General features: G+C 36.5%; 1 protein-coding gene across 1 annotated transcript in view; it reads left to right on the top strand.

The window, feature by feature from the left end:
• Positions 1-18,158, top strand: part of MET (MET proto-oncogene, receptor tyrosine kinase) — a 128,504-nt gene extending 110,346 nt beyond the window's left edge. Inside the window, exons 15-20 of the mRNA XM_044679396.1 lie at positions 3,946-4,026; positions 8,003-8,184; positions 11,251-11,360; positions 12,635-12,800; positions 17,682-17,818; positions 17,948-18,158. Coding sequence (XP_044535331.1) covers positions 3,946-4,026; positions 8,003-8,184; positions 11,251-11,360; positions 12,635-12,800; positions 17,682-17,818; positions 17,948-18,158 — 887 coding nt within the window. The remainder of the gene's footprint in view (positions 1-3,945; positions 4,027-8,002; positions 8,185-11,250; positions 11,361-12,634; positions 12,801-17,681; positions 17,819-17,947) is intronic.
• The last annotated feature ends 2,144 nt before the right edge of the window (positions 18,159-20,302 follow it).

Genomic DNA, 20,302 nt, shown 5'->3' with positions numbered 1-20,302 from the left:
AATATAAAACTACATAGAGACAAGGCTTAAACCCATGTTTTTCCCAAGTCCAATTCCAGTCTTCTTTCTACCCATTATACCATACTGTCTTATTAGCCATTCCATAAATTACTGTGAGGTCACTGGGTTGGGTTTTGTTGGGTTTTGCTAGTTGTTTTTTTTCATCCTGACCTATGAGTTCATCAGTGTGTAAACTCATCCTCCCTGAGGCAGATCAGCAGCTCATCTCTAGTTTATAGTCTTGGAGACTTCCTTGAGACCCCAAGATGTTAAATAAGTTGTCTAGCCAGTGGGGCAGAGTGCTGGAGAGGAAAGGTACTTTCTCTGAATCCTATCAGATGCTAGCATTACCTGTGTGACCTTGGACAAGTCACATATCTAATCTAGAACTGGAAAACACATCATTGAGAGACCATCCAATCCAACCTTTTCCCATTTCGTTTTACAGATGAATGAAGTGAGGCTCTGGGAGATCAAGGGATTTATTCATTGTCATAAGTTAAGTGTCAAAAGCAGGGTTTGAACGTGCATCTTCTGATCCCAGAGTCAGTGTTTCAGGTGTGCCTGAATCACATTTAACCTCCCTCACTGTCTTCGGTTTCCTCGATTGGAAGATGCGTAGAGTTGAGCTAGATAGGCTGGTCTGTAGCTTCCCTGGCCAGAGCTGGATTGATAGTCTTTGGAAAACTGGGCTGCAGTGGGAGCTTTCTCATTTTGCCACTTGCCTGAGTCTTAATCCGAAAAACATTGACTAAGCAGTCAGCCTCTTGGCACCTCTGATGAAACTGTCTACATGACTGCCACTTGGAAAGCAATTTGCTTAGAGTGAGTTGGAACTTAGTGAAACGATTCTAAAGTGAGTCTACTTCATTTGAGCTAATGATTTGCAACCCCTGCCAACCTGAATTATGTAGCAAATGGTGACTAATTGGAGGAAATCTTTATTGCAAAAAAAAAAAAAAAAAAAAAAAAGTCCCTTTCCTTCTCAAAAGCAAAGTTTACTAATAGGATTTTGGTGGTTCTGGTTCTGCTCATTAGAATAATAGAAGTTTGCTTTGTAACATTTCTTTAGCTAGTCTTCCTAACTGGCCTTCCTGCTTTCACTCTCCCTACATTAATCTTCCTTATGAACAGATCTGTCACTTTTCTGCTAAAAACTCTTCAACCAATCAGCCAGCAGTATTTAAGCAACTACTGTGTGCCAAGCGCCAGGGATACAAAAACAACAACTAAAACAATCCCTGTTGCAAGGAACTAATTTTATAACTGGGAGACAAGTTGATAAATAAGTACAGACAGGATACATACAAATAATAAATACAAAGTAATGAACTGTAAGGTAGTTGGGAAGGGAGGGCACTAGCAGCTGTGGGGATCAGGGAAACTGGGTTATGAGCTGTCCTAGAAGAGATGGATGCTATTAAGTGGAGATGAGAGGGGAGCATATCCCAAGCAAAGAGAAGCACTGGTGCAAAGGCACAGAAAGAGGAGGAGAGACAAGGTTTTGTGTCAGGAACAGAGAGAAAGCTGGATGAGTTGGACTGGATTACAGATGGGAGAGTGAGTAATGTACAATGAGGCTCAAAAGATAGTTTGAGACCAGGTTATATAGGCTTAAAAATCTAAACAGAGAAGGGGAAACTAGGTGGCTCAGTGGATTGAGAGCCAGGCCTAGAGAAAGAAGATCCTGGGTTCAAATGTGGCCTCAGATACTTCCTAGCTGTGTGACCCTAGGCAGGTCACGCAGCCCCCATTGTCTAATCCTTTATGTTCTTCTGCCTTAGAATCAATTCTAAGATGGAGGTAAGGGTTTAAAAAAAAAAAAAAAAGCTTAAACCAGAAATGTATTTCAGTGGTTCCCTATTGCCTAAAATCCACTCCCCTTAGTATGACATTCAAACCTCTCCACAATTCAACAATTCAACCTTATCAGCTTTATTTAATATTGTACCACTCTAACATACTCTAAATGTCATAATAGATAAAGTCTCTGGCCTGGAGTCATGAAGGCTCATCTTTCTGAGTTTCAAATCCAGCTTCAGACACTTACTAGCTGTTTGACCCTGGATAAGTCACTTAATTCTGTTTGCCTCAGTTTTTTCATCTGTAAAATTCGGTGGAGAAGGAAATGCCAAACCACTCCAGTATCCTTGCCAAGAAAACTCCAAATAGGGTCAAAAAGAGTCAGATATAACTGAAACAATTTAACAACCTGCTCTAAGTTTCCTCCAAACTATACTCACCAGCTCTCATATATGCTCCATTTTTCCTTGTCTATATTTTTTTCTCACGCTATTTTCTATGCCTAGAATTGTCTCCTCTCTACCAGTCTTTTCCTTGATTCTGCTCCTTGGTAATGATTTTATCAACCCTCAAACCTCACGTCACACATTGTTTACGTCTCTCTTATATTGTTATCCTATATTAAAGAAAATAAGATTGTAAAATCCCCACCTCCCCTAAGCTTTGTATCTTCTCTGGCATTTAATACAGTGCTAGTACCTAGCAGATGCCTAATAAATTTGTTTAATTGAGTCCTATTGAATTGAATAAAACTGAACTGACCTGGAGTAAGAAAATTCTTTTATATAAAAGTTTCCAAAGACTGAAAACATTTCGCATTATACATATTTATTTATAAGCTCATTCATATCCATGAATGTAATTATGTATATATACATACATATATTCATATGTATGTATCTGTGTGTATATATGCATAGAGCCTCGGGCTGAGAATAAGGAAGCTTCATCTTCATGAGTTCAAATCTGGCCTCAGACACTAACAGTAAGACCCTGGACAAGTCACTTAACCCTGTTTACCTCACTTTGTCATCTATAAAATGAGCTGAAAAAGGAAATCTCAAACTACTCTGGTATCTTTGCCAACAAAATCCCAAAATGGGATCACAAAGACTTAGATGTGACTGAAATGACTGAACAACATCAATGACATGGTTCACATATGACATAAAGATAATATTGTGCTTATATGTGTGTGATATTCATATATATATATGCATATAAGTATGCCTTTCACATCCCAACTTTTCCCATTATGGTTTCAATATATGCCAGTTGGCATAAGAAATTAAATGGGAATTTGAGGGGAGGGGAGTTTGTAGAAGCTCCAGATGACAAAAAAAAAAAAAAAAAAAGACCAGCAGACAATGCAAAAAAAAAAAGTTTAGAAACTCAGAAATGCATACTTAACTCAAAATTTACAATAAAATACTGTAAACATCCCATAAAAGAAAAAAGAAAAAAATCAATAGTACGTAGTATGAAGGGAGAGCCAAAAAAAATTTACATGGATTTTCCTGATTTCTGGGATGCCACCTCCCAAACTCCCATGATGTCACAGGGATACCTGTGCATATACATAAATATAGCATGATTTCAAGGGGCCATAGTCTAAGCTCTCTGCTTCTTCAGACTGTGGAACAATCACGTCTATTACAGTATGGCATGATTCTTGTTCATCTCTTTCTATAATTCTTCTACAAAGAACCACAAAGCATTGAAGCCCTCCCTTGGTCATTTTAATAGTTCCTGGATACCAATGTAGCACCTCAACTATCTACTGATCATACATCATTCTCACAATATAACTGTCTCACTTCCTTTTCTGGTGTGTATGTTCTCGGTGCCTTTTACATGATTTGTAAGAAAATGCAATATTTAGTTAATAAACATCTATTAAAAGTCTATTTATATATATATGTGCATATATATTTGAATTACCAAAGGAAAAAATAAAAAGTTACATGGCTTTTACCATCTGTTCCTTAAATCAGTTCATTAATAAAAGTTTACCCTACCTAGACTTGTAGCTAAGGATTTTGGAATCAGTAGAACTCAAAAAAGGGTATTACAAGTTAATGGTTCCTGCTTATTGGAAAATAGTACCGTAAAAAAAGTTCATCCTCTTTGTTCTTCTCACAGGGCATTTTGGGTGTGTATATCATGGAACTTTATTGGATAATGATGACAAGAAGATTCATTGTGCTGTGAAGTCCTTGAACAGTAAGTTAACAATTTAACAGAGTAATCTTTCTGTCAAGATTTATCAAATAAGAAATTTTTTTCTATTTTTTTTTTGTGGACTCAACTTTTAATTGCATTGTTGTAAGAAACAAATTTTCACTGAAGAAAACCAATCAACCAATAGAGAGCAGCACCTGTTCTGCTGCTCATGGTCTCTAAGAGGTGCTTGAGGTATCAAAATGTTAAGTAGTTTATAGAATGATATGGCCAGTCCAAACAACCCTCCAAAGAGGGTTCAACATAGAACTTGCTGACTCTTAGGTCAGGTCTTTTTCCATGCTGACTTTCAAAATTGTAGAATAACAGATAACTTAGATAAAATATTAATTCACACTTTCTCTTATAGAAATAAGCCGTAGTTGTTGAAATTCATGGGTCTAATCCTGGAAATCTGTTCAAATTAGATTGTCCCTAAAATGTTTTTCTTAAACAATTAGTCCTCATACCTCTGATAAACAAGGGTGTAGGTGAAAGGAGATGAGTATAATTTGACTAAGTCTAGCAGATGATGTTTGTTTTGCAAATGACGATTTTTGGAAACTATTAGAAACATGTTGGCACATAGAGTAAGAATGACTCATTTCATCCTCAGGCATTACTGTAATTTTAAAAAATACAACTCCCATTTAAAAGGAGGGGAAAGAAATAAGATAAAGAAAGGAAGAGTATGCCAACAGAAAGTTTTAAAATAATTAGTACAGTAGCAGCTCATATTACCAACATCTTTGGAAAATCAGGTTATGCCATGTAAATTGAGGTTTCGTGGAAAAAAGATTAGACTTAGAAACAGAAGAAATTATTTTAGTTCAGGGTCTGGGATTTTACAAAATATGGGTCCTTGGGCAAATCACTTAATCTCTTTGACCCTGAGCAAGTCACTTAACTCTGTTTGCCTCATTTTCTTCATCTGTAAAATGAGTTGGAGAAGGAAATGGCAAACCACTCCCATATCTTTGCCAAGAAAATTTCAAATGGGGTCACAAACTGAAATGTGACTGAAACAATTCAACAGCAATGATGTTTGCACTACCTACCTCACTGGATTGTTACAATCCAGTGAGGTAATAGTTTTTTTTTTTATTTTTTAAACTATAAAACATTATGTAGATGAAAAATATTATTACAATTTTCATAATTGAAGCTTACTCATTTAAATGTCAATTATATTTTAATTATTATTGACAGATATTTCTAAAATGTTGCGTAATTGTACACTTCCCTAAATGGGATACATGGAATTTTATGTAATCTTTTCTTGGTAACTCAGAATCAAAATCGCTATTGTTGTTCAGTTGTATCCAACCTTAGTGATTCCATAGTCCATAGCATGCCTATATCTCCATGAAGATTTTCTTGAAGAAATACTAGAGCTGTTTTCCATTTTCTTCTCCAGGATTTAAAGCAGGGGTTGGCAACATATTACTCTCAAGCCATATCTGGCTCTTTTGAGGGCCAGATATGGCTCTTTCTACAGGAGCCATAAAGTCAATTTTTTTTCAGGCGCTGTTACAGGAGCGTGCACTGTGAGCACTATATGGCTCTCATGAAATTACATTTTAAAAAAATGTGGCGTTTATTGCTCTCATGGCCAAAAAGATTGCCGACCCCTGATTTAAGGCAAAGAAAGGTTAAATGACTTGCCCAGGGTCATACAGCTGATAAGTGTCTGAGGTTGTATTTTATTTTTTTCCCCTTCAAAACCTATCTGCCATTTTTATGTTTTTAATTGTTTTTATTTTAGTAAAAAATTTCCACATGAGTTTTCCAAAGTTATATAATCCAAATTGTCTCCCTTCCTTCTTCCCTCCCCACGCCTGGACCTCGGTTATACATATATTATCACACAAAACATGTTTCCATATTATTCATTTTGTAAGTGAATAATCTTATAAAACCAAAACCCTAAAACACATAACCAAATAAACAAGTGATAAATCATGTGCTTCCATCTGCATTCTGACTCCAACAGTTCTTTCTCTGGAGGTGGATAGCATTCTTTTTCATAAGTCCCTCAGAATTGTCATAGATCATTGTATTACTGTTAGTAGCAGAGTCTATCACGTTCGATCGTCCCACAATATTGCTGTTATGTATATGATGTTCTCCTGGTTGTTCTTATTTTACTCTGGATCAGTTCACGTAGGTCTTTCCAACTCTTTCTGAAATCATATGTTCATCATTCCTTATAACACAATAGTATTCCATCAAGGGTTATATTTTAACTCAGGTCTTCCTGACTCCATACCCAGCACTCTATCCACTGAGCCACCAAGCTGCCTCCAGAATCAAAATAATGATAATCAATTATTTTATTATACTATTAGGTGATAGGTTTTCTGTTTCCTCCCTTGCTTCGAGCCTTCATCTCTCATTTCTATCAATTATAGTCTCCTATTTCCTACTTTTGATCTGCTAAGGCTTGAGAAATCAGACAGCCATGGTTAGAATTATATATAAATTAAGAACTAATAAGTGATGAAGAGTGGACTGAGTGCTGTCCACACAAAAGCTTCATTGAAAAACTTTGTGACAGATAACAGGGTTTCCAGGAAGTATGAGTGAAGTTTTAGTTTAAAGACTTTAGGAATACCCTGTATTTGAGGGGACCAAAAGCTTTGTTTTGTTCTATTTTCTTCTCTCCAAATTCTTTCATTTGTGGGTTGGTTTTTTTTTTTTGTTCTGGGTTTTCAGTATTCTTAGTTCCATTCTGCGTGCTAAGTTGCTAAAAGTATGACCTGAAGATTTGTGGCATTTTATTCTCTACAAAGCCTAAAACACGCAGATGATGCATTCTTCAATATGTTTCTTGTTATAGCTTGTATCAAGAAACACAACAAGCCTAATATACTCAGCATATCACTGGGATCAGAAAATATTACTCTACTCTTTACTCTGGCACCAGCCTGTTCTGGGACTCTGCACAGTCTGCTTAATTTTTTCTGAGCCCTACTTGCCACATGTGTCGAATAATGGCAATGCTGTTAGTTTAACCCTGTGCTAATATTCTCCAGATCCACAAATTATAAATTCAGCAATCTGCACAAATTCTAAGTATTATACCAAATATTTCATTCTGAAAAATATTAGTATTTCATTCAAGCATATCATATTGATAGACCTTCAGCACTATATCCTGTTTTCAGAATCGGATATATATCCCCAAGATTTAGCATAGTGCTTGGTTCACAATGGGTGTGAGATAAATCCCTGTCAACTTTTCTGTAGGTAACAAACCTGAAAACTGGATTCTGTTTATTCAGTTGAGAAGAGAAAATATAATATAATATGGGGAATTAAAATTATGTCGTTCATACTTAGATGTACATTCAAGAAATATGATAGCTAGGAGCAGGTAGGTGGATTGGGAGCCAGGGCTAGAGATGGAAGGTCCTGGATTCAAATCTGGCCTCAGACATTTCCTATATGACTCTGAACTAGTCATTTAGCCCCCATTGCCTAACTGTTGACATTCTGCCTGGGTACCAATACATAGTACTTATTCTAAGATTGAGGGAAGGGTTTTATTGGTTTGTTTGTTTTTTTTAAGAAATATGATAGGTTTAAATTCCTACTGATTTTTCTATCTGGTTTTGGCAAAATATTCACTCCATATGTATTCAGTTCTGATTCCCCCAAACTGCCAATACATTTCCCACCAAAATTGCCTTGTGTTTATTTTATATGTGCATATAATTTATGCTACATAATAATATATCAAGTATATTTATTATTTTGTATATTATATAGACATTTATTTGCCATTCTGTAGGTATACACTTGTTATGAATGTAAGGTCCAGAAGGGCAAAGCCTATTTTATTCCTGTATTTCTATCCCCAGTGACTAACATACTGCTGGGCTCATAGTAGGAACTTAATTATTGTTGCTTAATTATTGATTGCTTAATTAATTATTCCACAATGAAATTTGATATTTTCTATCACTGGATTTCACAGGAATTACTGACATAGGCGAGGTTTCCCAATTTCTGACTGAAGGGATCATCATGAAAGATTTTAGTCACCCAAACGTCCTCTCACTTTTGGGAATCTGCCTTCGTAGTGAAGGGTCTCCGTTGGTGGTCCTACCATATATGAAACATGGAGATCTTCGAAACTTCATAAGAAATGAGACTCATGTAAGTACGTTAATATGTTTACCATTTGAAGAATTAGATTCATGCAAAAACCATCAAAATAGATCAGATTTTGAACTTTCTTGATTATATCTTTTAAATTTATTTTTTCAAGGAAATATAACATATATGCAAATATATATTAAACACTTGCTATGTTCCATGAACTGCACTAGATGGCGAGGTTACAAATACAAGCAATCAAGACAACCCTTGTCCTCAGAGGTTATATTCTAATGAGAGAAAACTACATATAAAGGGGTACTGAAAATCAGAGGGGTACGGTTCTATTATTTCATTCCATAGTGGAATGGTAAGGAAAAGTCTAAGAAATCACTTGAAGATCTGAGTCCCAGCAAGATAAAATGAGAACACACTCAGGATCAGGAATACCCAAAGATGAAGTCCAAGTTCCTGGTGGGAAAATATGTGGTGGTTTGAAGAGAAAATGCTTACAATGTTTATATCGCCAGGTAATCTGAAAAAAACTTCCCAGGAGAGGTGGCATGGGAACTGGGATTTAAAGAGATTCCCTCTGTCTTCAGGCAGTGTAGCTCTTCCCCAAATCTACACCTGTCTCTCATCTCTGTGCCGTCACATAGTCTGTCCTACATGTCTTTCATGTTTTTCCTCTTCCTATTTGCCTCTTCAGATCTCTAGTTTCCTTCTAGGTTCACCAGGTGCTAATTCCTACAGAAGATAAAAAAAAAAGATTTCCTGTATACATTATATATAACATAATATAACATAACATAACATAACATAATATAAATATTAAATATATTCATTTATTAATATAAGTAACATAAAGATAAATATAAATAATAATAATAATAATAATAACCTGAGGACAGGGATTGTTTTTCTTTTGTCTTTGACTTTCTAGCATAGCACACAATATCTGGCACATAGTAAGCTCTTAATCAAAGTTTATTTTATTTGAATGACAAGGATTCTGAAAAGTGGAGATGAGAAAGGAATAACATCCTAAAAAGGAGAATGGCCTGTGTAAATGCAGAGAGGCTGGATCTATAGTGTACAGTTACAGGAACAACAAGCTTTTCAACTGATTATAGTATAAACCAATATGAACAAGATCAATAGACATGGGTTAAAAGCAGCTAGGTGGCATAATCAAACTTGTGTCTTAAGAAGATTGTTTTGGAAGCATCTGGAAAATGGTTTGACTAGGAGAGAATCTGGGAGCAGGAAGACCAATTAAAAAGCTAATATAATAGTCCAAGTGAGATATAACAGCAATACAAACTAAGGTGGTGGCCCCAAGAAATATTGTGGCCATAAATTTGCCAGAACTTAACAATTTGATATGTTAACAATTTGATATGGTTAGAGAGGATGATGAAGAGAAGAAAGTCAAGGATGACTCCAATATTTCAAACTGTATTATTATTGGTGATGAGAGGGAAAGGTAAGAGTGGGTATTTATCAGTTCTGTTTTGGACAAATTGAGTTTGCCATATAGACAGGACATACAGAAGCAAATGCCTGGCAGGCAAGTGGTATAATAGAACCAGAGTCTAGTAGAAATTGATACTAGATGCATAGCCTCAGGGACTGTTTGCACACAATCAAGTCAACAACAAGCATATATTTAGCACCTCCTTTGTACTTAGAGTCCTGTGCTAAGTGCTAGAGATGCAAAGAAAGGCAAAAACAGTCTTGACCTTCAAGGAGCTTTACAGACTAATGGGGAAGATGGCCTATAAACCACTATGTACAAGCAAGATATACATAGCATAAATTATAAGTAACCTCAGAAGAAAGGAACTAGCATGACTCATTGCTAGGACTAGGAAAGGCTACTTGAAGAAGGTAGGATTTTAGCATAGAAGATGATGATTGAACCTATGAGAATTAATGAGTCAATAACCAATGACAGTGGGCAACTGGAAGGTCCTGGCACACTAGCCAATTAGTTCTTTCTATAGATAACCAATCAACAAATATTTATTAAGCTTCTGTTATGTGCCCAGAACTCTACTATGCATGCATATCTAAATACAAAGAAGAAAATCTCTACTTTCAAGAAGCATCCATTTTGATGGAGGCATTAAACCCACAGCAAGCTCTGAAAGTCTTTCAGCATCCACCAGAATTGGGTAGGCTCACTTCCTTGGCCTTTCCTATCAACTCTTCAAAGAATACTCCAGGAACAGAAGAACTTTATTTGATCACCTTCAATTTACAAATAAAGGGAATAAACTTATTAACTTGGTGTCACTGAAATGAAATTTAGTTCCAAGAGAACCAAAGTGAAGATGTTAGAGAAGATCCTATAATCAGGCAAGAAAATAATGAAAATCTAGCCATTGGCTCTGATATTCTCATATAAGTAAGGTGGATTCTCCTTTCAAGACACAATGATGACAAGTAGTACCCCGCCAATGCCAATCGTGTAATTAATTCTTTATGTCTACTCTGACAAGTAGTCATCAAGAGTAGGATGTTCTGAAGACAAATTTTAATCTCTAAGGTTTATCACAGGCTGGACTTCATTGGGATTCCATGAAAATTTATTGTGAATGAATTTTCACTTAACATTATGATTTTTGATTTTCAAAGATTGTGCTGCTGAAGATTATCTCATACATAAGAAAAGTCTATTACATGACATTTCCTACCCTGGGCCTGAAAAAACACTATTCCTCAGGCATTATTGAAAAGCCCATCTCTAGACTTAGAACTCACAAACTCTGTGATATCTTCAAAAAAGCTATCCTTTCAGATTACATGTTAGTATGTTTTTCTACTATGATATAGAGCTTTGCTCTTCCTTTCAATTTGAGATTTTATTTTTCAATAAGAATTTCTTTTTGTTTCCCCACCTCATTTTGCCCTTTGTGACAAGCCACAGATTCTGAAAGCCTCTGCCCACATGCAATCGAGTTTAGAGAATCAGGACTCATTAACAGCTAATTTGGGGTCATAAGTGTGGCAAATTGCTTTATACTCAGTGCAAAAACAATCATGACAGCTACAAACAATTCAGAAGTCTTGAGGTCAGAACTTAAGTTTATTTATTCTTTAATCACTTTCTATGTATTTTAGAATCCAACAGTGAAAGACCTTATTGGTTTTGGCCTTCAAGTAGCAAAAGGCATGAAATACCTTGCAAGCAAAAAGTTCGTACACAGAGACTTGGCTGCAAGAAACTGTATGTAAGTATAACACGTTCCATCTGTATCATCCAAATTATTTAGGAACTAAGTGAAACAAGGAGAAATGTGGTGATTGTTTCCCTGCATTTTGTGACTGTAATCATGTTGTTGTTGTTATGTAAAAGGTTCTTTATTTTAGTTACAGTTTCAATTGATGTGAAAGCATTGCGCTATAAGAATATGGGTGGAACTTTAAGGATTTATCCACCAGAACATTAAATAGAACTCTCTGGAGGGGGTCTTAAACAGCTGTTATATACACTTGCTTTTCTTGGTCCTTCCCACCAGTAGCCCCTAATGTTGTGGTTTTATGCTACATTAGCTTACAGGAGGGAGAACTTGATCTTCAGCATTCTGCACTATAAAAGAAAAAAAAAATGGTAGGCGGATACCATTTCACTGAGGCTGCCCAAGAGTTGATTTGGATTTGGACTGGCTCAGTCCTACCAAAAATGGTATTTAGGAATGAATATACAAAGAACTTTATTTGTGTCTGGCTGCCTGGGCTGTATAATACAACAGTCAACAGTTAGTGATTGATTCAATAGTTTCCCATTTTATTGCACTGATTCATGACGTATGGCATGAATGAATGAGTTGTGTTATTAATTGCCAGCCTTGGTTTACTGCAAATGGAACAGCTTAAGACCTATTTTTCTAAAGCAACACACCCTAGATATTTGGAATCCATTTTTATTGAAACTTGATACTTTTCTTATGCACTGCATAATGTATTATAATCCTTTGCTAGGAAAGAGGGATGATCTGTTCTCTCTGTACTAAACAGACTGATCCTTAGCCAAATTGAGAATGATATAAGAAAGATGGCACAGGATATACCTACTGCCATGTAATGTACCCCCTTTAGCCCTCACTCTAGCTCTAAGTAATAATTAAAAATGACCTGGGCGATTTAATAATTGCTTTGTGTCTAAAGTTGTTGTTCCAAAGTGTAAAACAGCACAACATACAATTCTATGCCATGTCAACATCTAAGCAGCAGCAAAGGGATTTTCCTAGCACCACGTAATGAGCACTGTCATAGAGGTGGCAGGGTCAATCCATTTATGGATTTGCAATACCGATGTCATATGTACTTACTCAAGACTTCCATTTTAATTTAGTGCTAGTTAATAGATACCAGATATGAAGATCTCATTCCAAAAGTCATAGATTTCAAATGCAAAAGCCACTTGCCATAATCCAGAAAATATTCAGTATCACTGTAAATCCTTCTCCCCCATTACAGATAATAATTTTTGTCATTTCTGTAGGCTGGATGAAAAATTCACTGTCAAGGTTGCTGATTTTGGGCTTGCCAGAGATATGTATGATAAAGAATATTACAGTGTACACAATAAAACAGGAGCAAAACTGCCAGTGAAATGGATGGCTTTAGAAAGTCTGCAAACTCAGAAGTTTACTACAAAGTCAGATGTGGTAATGTAAACATTCTTTCTAACATGATTATATTGTTTTTCTTATGAAATTCATATGATATATTCGTGCACCTCAGTAACTCAATGAAACTTGAGCATCGTTCGACTAAATAAGAACCTGGATTGTCGGTATGAGGCATTCCCATAAGGATGGAGATACTGTATTAGAAATATATGGATCGATATAAGTTCTTTGACAAGAGTGACTTCTTATCCCTGTTTGGTTCACTTTACATAACACACTGTACATATGGTATATGTTTACAAAGTTTTGAATTTCACTAATTCTACATTTCTTTAAATACTACCTTGTTCCTCTACGTTGTTGCAAGAGACACAAAGAAATTATATTTGAAGACATCACCATTAGTATAATTGTTGGCTGTGTTTCATACTCCAAGAAAGAAGACAGCCCAAGTAACATATATAGCCTATAATTTTGCAATCTGGTCAGTGATACACATGTAAATTAGCATAGGGTTTGGCTTCCCCTGCAAAGCAAGCATGTAAACGTTGACATGGTACTATTTCTATAGCATGTGCTCTCTTCAGTTATGTGTCCTTTTTTTGGTTCATGTGCAGAAACTAACTCAACAGGGAAGTATTGCAAATGACTATGTGGAAAGAAGGAAGGAAAGGAAGTAAATGTTTCTTAAATGCCTGCTGTGTGCCAGGCACTGTTAAAAGCTTTACAAATATGATCTCATCTGATCCTCACAATAACCCTGGGAGATAGGTGTCATTATTATCCCCATTTTACAGTGGAGGAAACTGAGCAAACAGAGCTTAAGTGACTTGCCCAGAGTTACATAGCCAGTAAATATCTGAGATCAGATTTAAACCCAGATCTTCCTGACCTGAAGTCCAGCACTCTGTCCATTATGCCACCTCTTTTGCTCATCCCATTTAGGGGAATTCAAAAATGACTGAAGCACCAGCACACTGAAAAGAGAACATCTGAAAATGTCCAGATTTAGAGCTAAACACAATGAAAAGAATTTTTTAGTTATTAGAATGGCTTAGCAAAATGTTCAGACACAGAGAATTTTGCTATGATGATTTTGAAAGCAAACAAAAAATGAGTTAATTCCCACTTGGAACCAGCTTGGCTAACCTGATTAGATCAAATTAGACCTAATGTTTTCTTTTTCTAAACCCGGGCAGGGTCTGAATGGACAGACCACTGGGACTAGAGCCAGAAAGAACCTAGTGTCAGATACTTAATAGTTGTATAATCCTGAGCAAGTCCCTCTGTCTGCCTCAGCTCCCTCATCTGTAAAATGGGAATAATAATAGCATCTGCCTCCTAAGAATTTGTGAGAATTAAAGAGATAACATATACAAAAAAGTTTGTAAAACTTAAGGCACTTTATAAATGTTAACTATTATTATAATCATAATTATTTTTCACAGATAAGTCCCCTATCTGCAAGTAGGAAAATGAGAGGATAGGCTATAAAAGGAACACAATACTTTCATTTGAGTGTGGCTATTCAGAAGCAGGATGACCTTTGAGTTGAATGTGACAGGCCACACTCCTTTCTTCATTCTTACCTAATTGAGTATTCATTCTATTAAGTGCTTAGACATATATCTAATGCCTCTTTTATCTCTACATATATATTCTTGTTTAGAAGTTGCCTAGCAAGGTAGGAGGGTTGCTAAGCAAGAACAGACATTCTGGGTACTCTGTTCCATGCGAGATGCCCTACACATCCTGATTTATGCTCATTTGAATTTCTTCTTACCCTGGCATAAGTCCAATGGGAGAAATATGACCTGATATATTCTTGAATTTTCTATAAAGCACTTTGATCTCTTCGAATCAAGAAATAACGTATTATCATAAAGCCTGGTAGACCAAACATGGACTTAGGATCGAGAACTATTGAATTTTTAATCCCAGCTTGAATTCAGATTTATTGCTGGATTTTTAGCAAGTGACTTAACCTCTTCATATCACCATTATCCACAATTGTGAAATGCTGATATTCCTCAAAAAAATTGTGATTTTGACCACTAATTAAATGCATTGAAAAAATAATTTAAATAATATTGCATTGCTTGAATACAGGATATATCCAAATATAGTCTGCTCTCTTAAAATAAGGTGTCCTTGTACCCAAGGTTGCACTGTCTTTGGTGAAAGGAAAACAAATATGTAGGTATTCCCTAAAAAACAGTTGTACAAAATAACTATATTTTAAAATTTGGGGAAATTTTAAAGCATCATTCCAAGTTAAAAAGAATATTAGCCAATGGGGGGTGGGGGGTGAAGGGGAAAGTAAAAACATGAATCATGTAACCATGGAAAATTTTTCTAAAAAAATAAAATATTTAAATCTTAAAAAAAATAATAATATTAGCCAGGGGGCAACTAAATGACTCGGTGGATTGAGTGCCAGGCCTAGAGTTCCTGGATTTAAATCTAGCCTTAGATAATTCCTAGCTGTATGACCCTAGCCAAGTCACTTAACCCTCATTGCCTAGCCCTTACTGCTCTTCTGCCTTGGAACCAATACACAATATTGATTCTGACAGAAAGTAAGGGTGTTTTAAAGTAAAAGAAAAGGCAATTAGGCAAATGAGTCTAAAGCAGGAGTTCTTAAACGTTTTTTGTGTGGTGGACCCCTTTGGAAAGTTGATGAAGTATATAGACCCTTTCTTTAAATAATGTTTAGATATATAAAATAAAATACATGAGATTATCCAATAGAAAAAATATTTACTAAGTATCTGTTATGTACCTGGCAATGCACTAAGCATTGGAGCTACAATCAATAAAAATAAAGAGAATCCCCACCCTGATGGAGTTCACCATCCTGGGAAAGGAGACAACACTCTCTTGAAGACAGAAAAGGTGGGAGGGGAGACCAGATGGTGTCTGATTCCGAGGAACTGAAACCAGGCAGAGCTGCAAATGCTGAATAGAGTGAGAATTACAGAGAAAACCAGTCCTGTTTAGGTAGTTATCAAAATTTTTAACAATACAACTTCACAGACCCAAGTTAAGAATCCCTAGTCGAGTCTCTGAATCTATGTACTCCTTTCGCCTTTCCACAATTAGTAGGGATGGGGGAGGCTGTGCTAGCAGTCAACAGTAGGGGCAGGATGAGAAAGAAAATACTCTGGTCCAAAAGAGTAAACAGGATGCCATACCAGGACAAATCCATAGACCTGCAAGAGCTAAAATAGATGGGAGTGAAAGAGCTCTAACCAGCACCTGCAAACCTCAGTCTGATCAAGGGCTGCACACCTAACAGAGGGCTGCAATAGAATTTGGTGAGATGATTCTCCCACCAGACTTCTCAGCTGGAAGCCGCTCTTTTATAATGAAGATATGATAGCGAAACCCCATTTCTGTGTTCCTCTGGTTTCTACACAGCTGTGGGCTTGGATGTTGGAGAAATTCAGAATGTTAAGAAATGAAAAAGAAATGCCTTTAAACATTTAAAAGTGTGTACAAAAGCACTGCAGGATGACTTTACATAATTTTACAATTCAACAAGTGCATTTGATACAGCTTCATGCATTAAAGCTTCCAGATTCCCCTGTGCATTTAGGCTCCAGTGTTGGCCATTGGCCAACAAATGGCAAGGTTTGGGATTTCTCAAATTCTACCTTATTGTACTGTAGTTTGATCAGATTTGTGTGCATAGTGGCATAACAATCAGGAACTACTTCACAGAACAACAGAAACGCAAAGAAAATGAGAGCAGGCCCAAATCAACCTATTTGTGAGAAATCTCCGAGTCTGGTTTGTTATATCATATCTATACAGCAGCATTATATAGTTTCAGGAGCTCTGGATTTAGACCGAGAATACCTGAGTTCAAATCCCAGCTCTGCTTCTTACTGCCTGTGTGAGCTTAAGAAAGTCATTTAAGGCATTTCTTGGAGCCTCAATTTTGTCATAAAATGATGGGTCTGAGCACGACAGTCTCTACAGTGCCTTGTTGGCCATTATTCTTATGGGCATGAACAAAAGCAGATTTTTTAATTAGCAGACCATTATTTCAAGTTGATTTTTAACAAATTCATTATCTCTTTAGAGCACTGGACCCCAAAGTGACAATAAGTATAGCATTGTTGTTATAGACATAAAGAAGCTATGTTAAGAATGAGACGTGAACATGTTTTTGTGAGATTGGGAACAAGGAGCAGTGAGGAAGCTTTGAGACAAAATGATACAATTTGTTTTCCCACCAGAAGTAAGGGCACTTTTATGACTCCATGCGTGTGAGCCAATGGCAAGAAATGGTCACAGGGGGCAGCTGGGTAGCTCAGTGGATTGAGAGCCAGGCCTAGAGACAGGAGGTCCTAGGTTCAAATCTGGCCTCAGACACTTCCCAGCCGTGTGACCCTGGGTAAGTCACTTAACCCCCATTGCCTAGTCCTTACCGCTCTTCTGCCTTGGAGCCAATACACAGTATTGACTCCAAGATGGAAGGTAAGGGTTTTTAAATTTAAAAAAAAAAATTACTTTTCAAAAGTCTTTATTCTTTCACAAAATAATCTGAAATGGTGTTGAGCTATTCTAAGGGGAACATGTTAATACATTTACCAGATAGGTGCTATCATATTAATCGCAGGTGATATTTTAATCATTATTTATGCTTAGAGCACTCTTTGAATGTCTAAATCTATAGCACATAGTTCACTTTGCCTGATTCTAGTTCAAGCATGTCAGAAAATTGGTATCCTATTTTTTACCCTCAAAGAAAATGCTCCCAACACAAAGTGCTTGAAATGGGAGAGAGTGTATCATTGAATATTTGAGCACTCTCTCATTACTGAAATCTGGTGCGTCAGCTCACATTTCAGATTGCAAGTTCCAACTGTTCTAACTTGAATTTCTTTGCCTTCTTACTTGTTTTTCCAGTGGTCGTTTGGAGTACTTCTCTGGGAATTAATGACCAGAGGAGCACCTCCTTATCCTGATGTGAATACCTTTGATATAACAGTTTACTTATTGCAAGGTCGAAGGCTCTTGCAGCCTGAATACTGCCCAGATCCACTGTAAGTTCTCCTTCAGAATCTTTAGTGATTGGGGGGTGAATAGGAAGTCTCTTTTAGCTGTGATTTTTCATTGTTGTTGAAAGAGATTATTGCTTCAAACAGTCTTTCCCTGGCTTCTCTTTGAAACAGGTATGAAGTCATGCTAAAGTGCTGGCACCCAAAAGCTGAAATGCGTCCCTCCTTCTCTGAACTGGTCTCAAAGATATCAGTCATATTCTCTACATTCATTGGAGAGCATTATGTTCATGTGAATGCAACCTACGTCAACGTAAAATGTGTCGCTCCTTACCCTTCCCTTTTGTCATCCCAAGACAACATTGACAGGGAGGTGGACACCTGACAGGGTGTACCTCTTGATCCCCGTGTGAGAAAGATACTGTTTTAATGGTAGTTCAAACAAAAGCAGATGTTCAAGCCACTGTTATTTTTTTCACTGCCTGGGAGAAAACATCATTTGTTTGTTGTTTTTGTCCAAAATTGCACTATTGTAAGGATTTGATATTGTGTTATTTAAATCCATGCAATTCTAGAGAGTTTTCTAACTCATCAAAACATCTGGACCAACTGCTGCTGCCTGGGATTGAAAACTGTATGACATTGGAGACATAAACTCTGATCCATTGAGTGCGTACAGTTGACAAATAATCACTGCTCAGCTTGGCTTTAAATTGCTGGTTACAATATGGGAACTAAAGTGACAAATTTTGGAAGTCTAATGGACCACACATAATCAGTCCAGAAGAGAAACTGTCTTTGTGTCATAGACGCAAACATAGAGACCACACTACCTATTTAGAAGTCCAGTATTTCAAAGGATGTCTTTTCCTGTTGTATAGATTCTTAATTTTTTTCATTCTTAATCCTGACATTTTTGCCTAGTAGGCAAAAGTGTTCATTAAAGGACTGCTGAGTAAATTCCCTTTCTTAGGGAAGAATCATCTATAATGTAGTCAAAATTCCAAAACAGCATGACACAGAAAGCTTTTATAAATTAATAGGAGTATTTGCATATTGTATATAAGCAACTCAGATTATTTTCTTAAATAAAATAGTCCTATCGCCATATTCAGTTGTCATTTGGACATCAGCTCTCAAAAATTGATACTGTTAAAGTCGTGATTTAATTAATTTGGACATTTTGGATGTTTTTCCTGTATTTTAAAAATGACCATTCTTTGAGAATAAAAACTTGAGTTGTAAAAATAAGCATTTCTAGAGATAAATCAGTATATATCCTGAACAGAATCAGTCTGACTGAAAATCTTGGGAATTTTGCCAAACGATGGCCCTTGTTTATAACATTTCCTAGGAGTCAGTAACCCAGAAATAGTGCTATCTGCTATCCAAGGGGGCTGGCTCTCCATAATATCAGCGATTGGAGACACCAAAACATCCATTCATTCAGTCCAGTTCTGCCACTGTGCATGTAGATTTGCCCAACTTATGGCCAGAAAGGAACATTTGATAAGCATGTTCTAAAGTTTGGGCCAGTTAGAATGGAACCTGCTAGCTCTAGAATGAAGCCTTGTGGTGTTTTGTTCTGTGGAATCTTGTGCCTACTACTGTATAGTGCATGTGGTATAGGATGATTATAACTGGTTTTATCCATGTAAACATTAAAGTATTATATTTTTATAAAAATGTTTATTTTTAATGACATACACAATGTTTTGTTAGACCATGAAATAACGACACTGTGAACATTTCAGAAAAGGTATGTCAGACTTGGATTTATATCTTGGGGCGATTTTTTTTAATGACTGTAAATAGTGATAAGGAAATGCACTGATTGCCAGTACACCCCACCCTCATGACATCACCTTCACTTGAGGCCAAGGGTTAGCATAGCAAGCCAGGATGGAGAACATGTTACACTGAAAACTGATGAACGGTTTTACTGTTCTTGTAAGAATTATTATAACCCAAAGTTCTCTGGTGAGGGTAGTAGTAGGCAGCAGCAGATCCTCTGTAGTGCAGACACATTTCGCTTCAGAGGTACGTATTATATTGTATATAGTGTAGATTCAGTGAGTGTCTGCAAACTGAGAGTGACAGAGCTTTGCTCTGGGACAGTAACGTATCAACTCTGCCCATCTCTTGACTACAAAAGTACCAAGGACGAAAAGAGCTCGGGGAAGTGAAACCCATTGACGAGAACTGCACACCTGTACATACGTGCTCAAAAAGGCTACAATGTGAAAATCGTGTTTACTATTTATGAACTCTTCCTTTAGTAAAATTAACATTGTGTCTGAGATAACCTGTAAGAGTAAGTGATTATTGTAAGAATTTGATACTTGTCCATGCCTGTATACCTGCAGACGATCTGAATGGTACTTTGTATGTTTATAGTCGTTCTGATATAATCTTAGGAGTCAAATAAAGAAATTAACATCCTATGGCTTCAGAGTTGGTCCTTGCTAGCCGCATCCAGTTTCCTGCTCCCTTTATATAAGGAAAGAGGAATCAGAAAATTGATTTAGG

The sequence above is a fragment of the Gracilinanus agilis genome, chromosome 5 (assembly GCF_016433145.1).
Source record: "Gracilinanus agilis isolate LMUSP501 chromosome 5, AgileGrace, whole genome shotgun sequence".
Lineage (NCBI taxonomy): Eukaryota > Metazoa > Chordata > Mammalia > Didelphimorphia > Didelphidae > Gracilinanus > Gracilinanus agilis.
The sequence above is the reverse complement of the archived record's forward strand: the minus strand, read 5'-3'. Positions and strand labels throughout refer to the sequence as shown.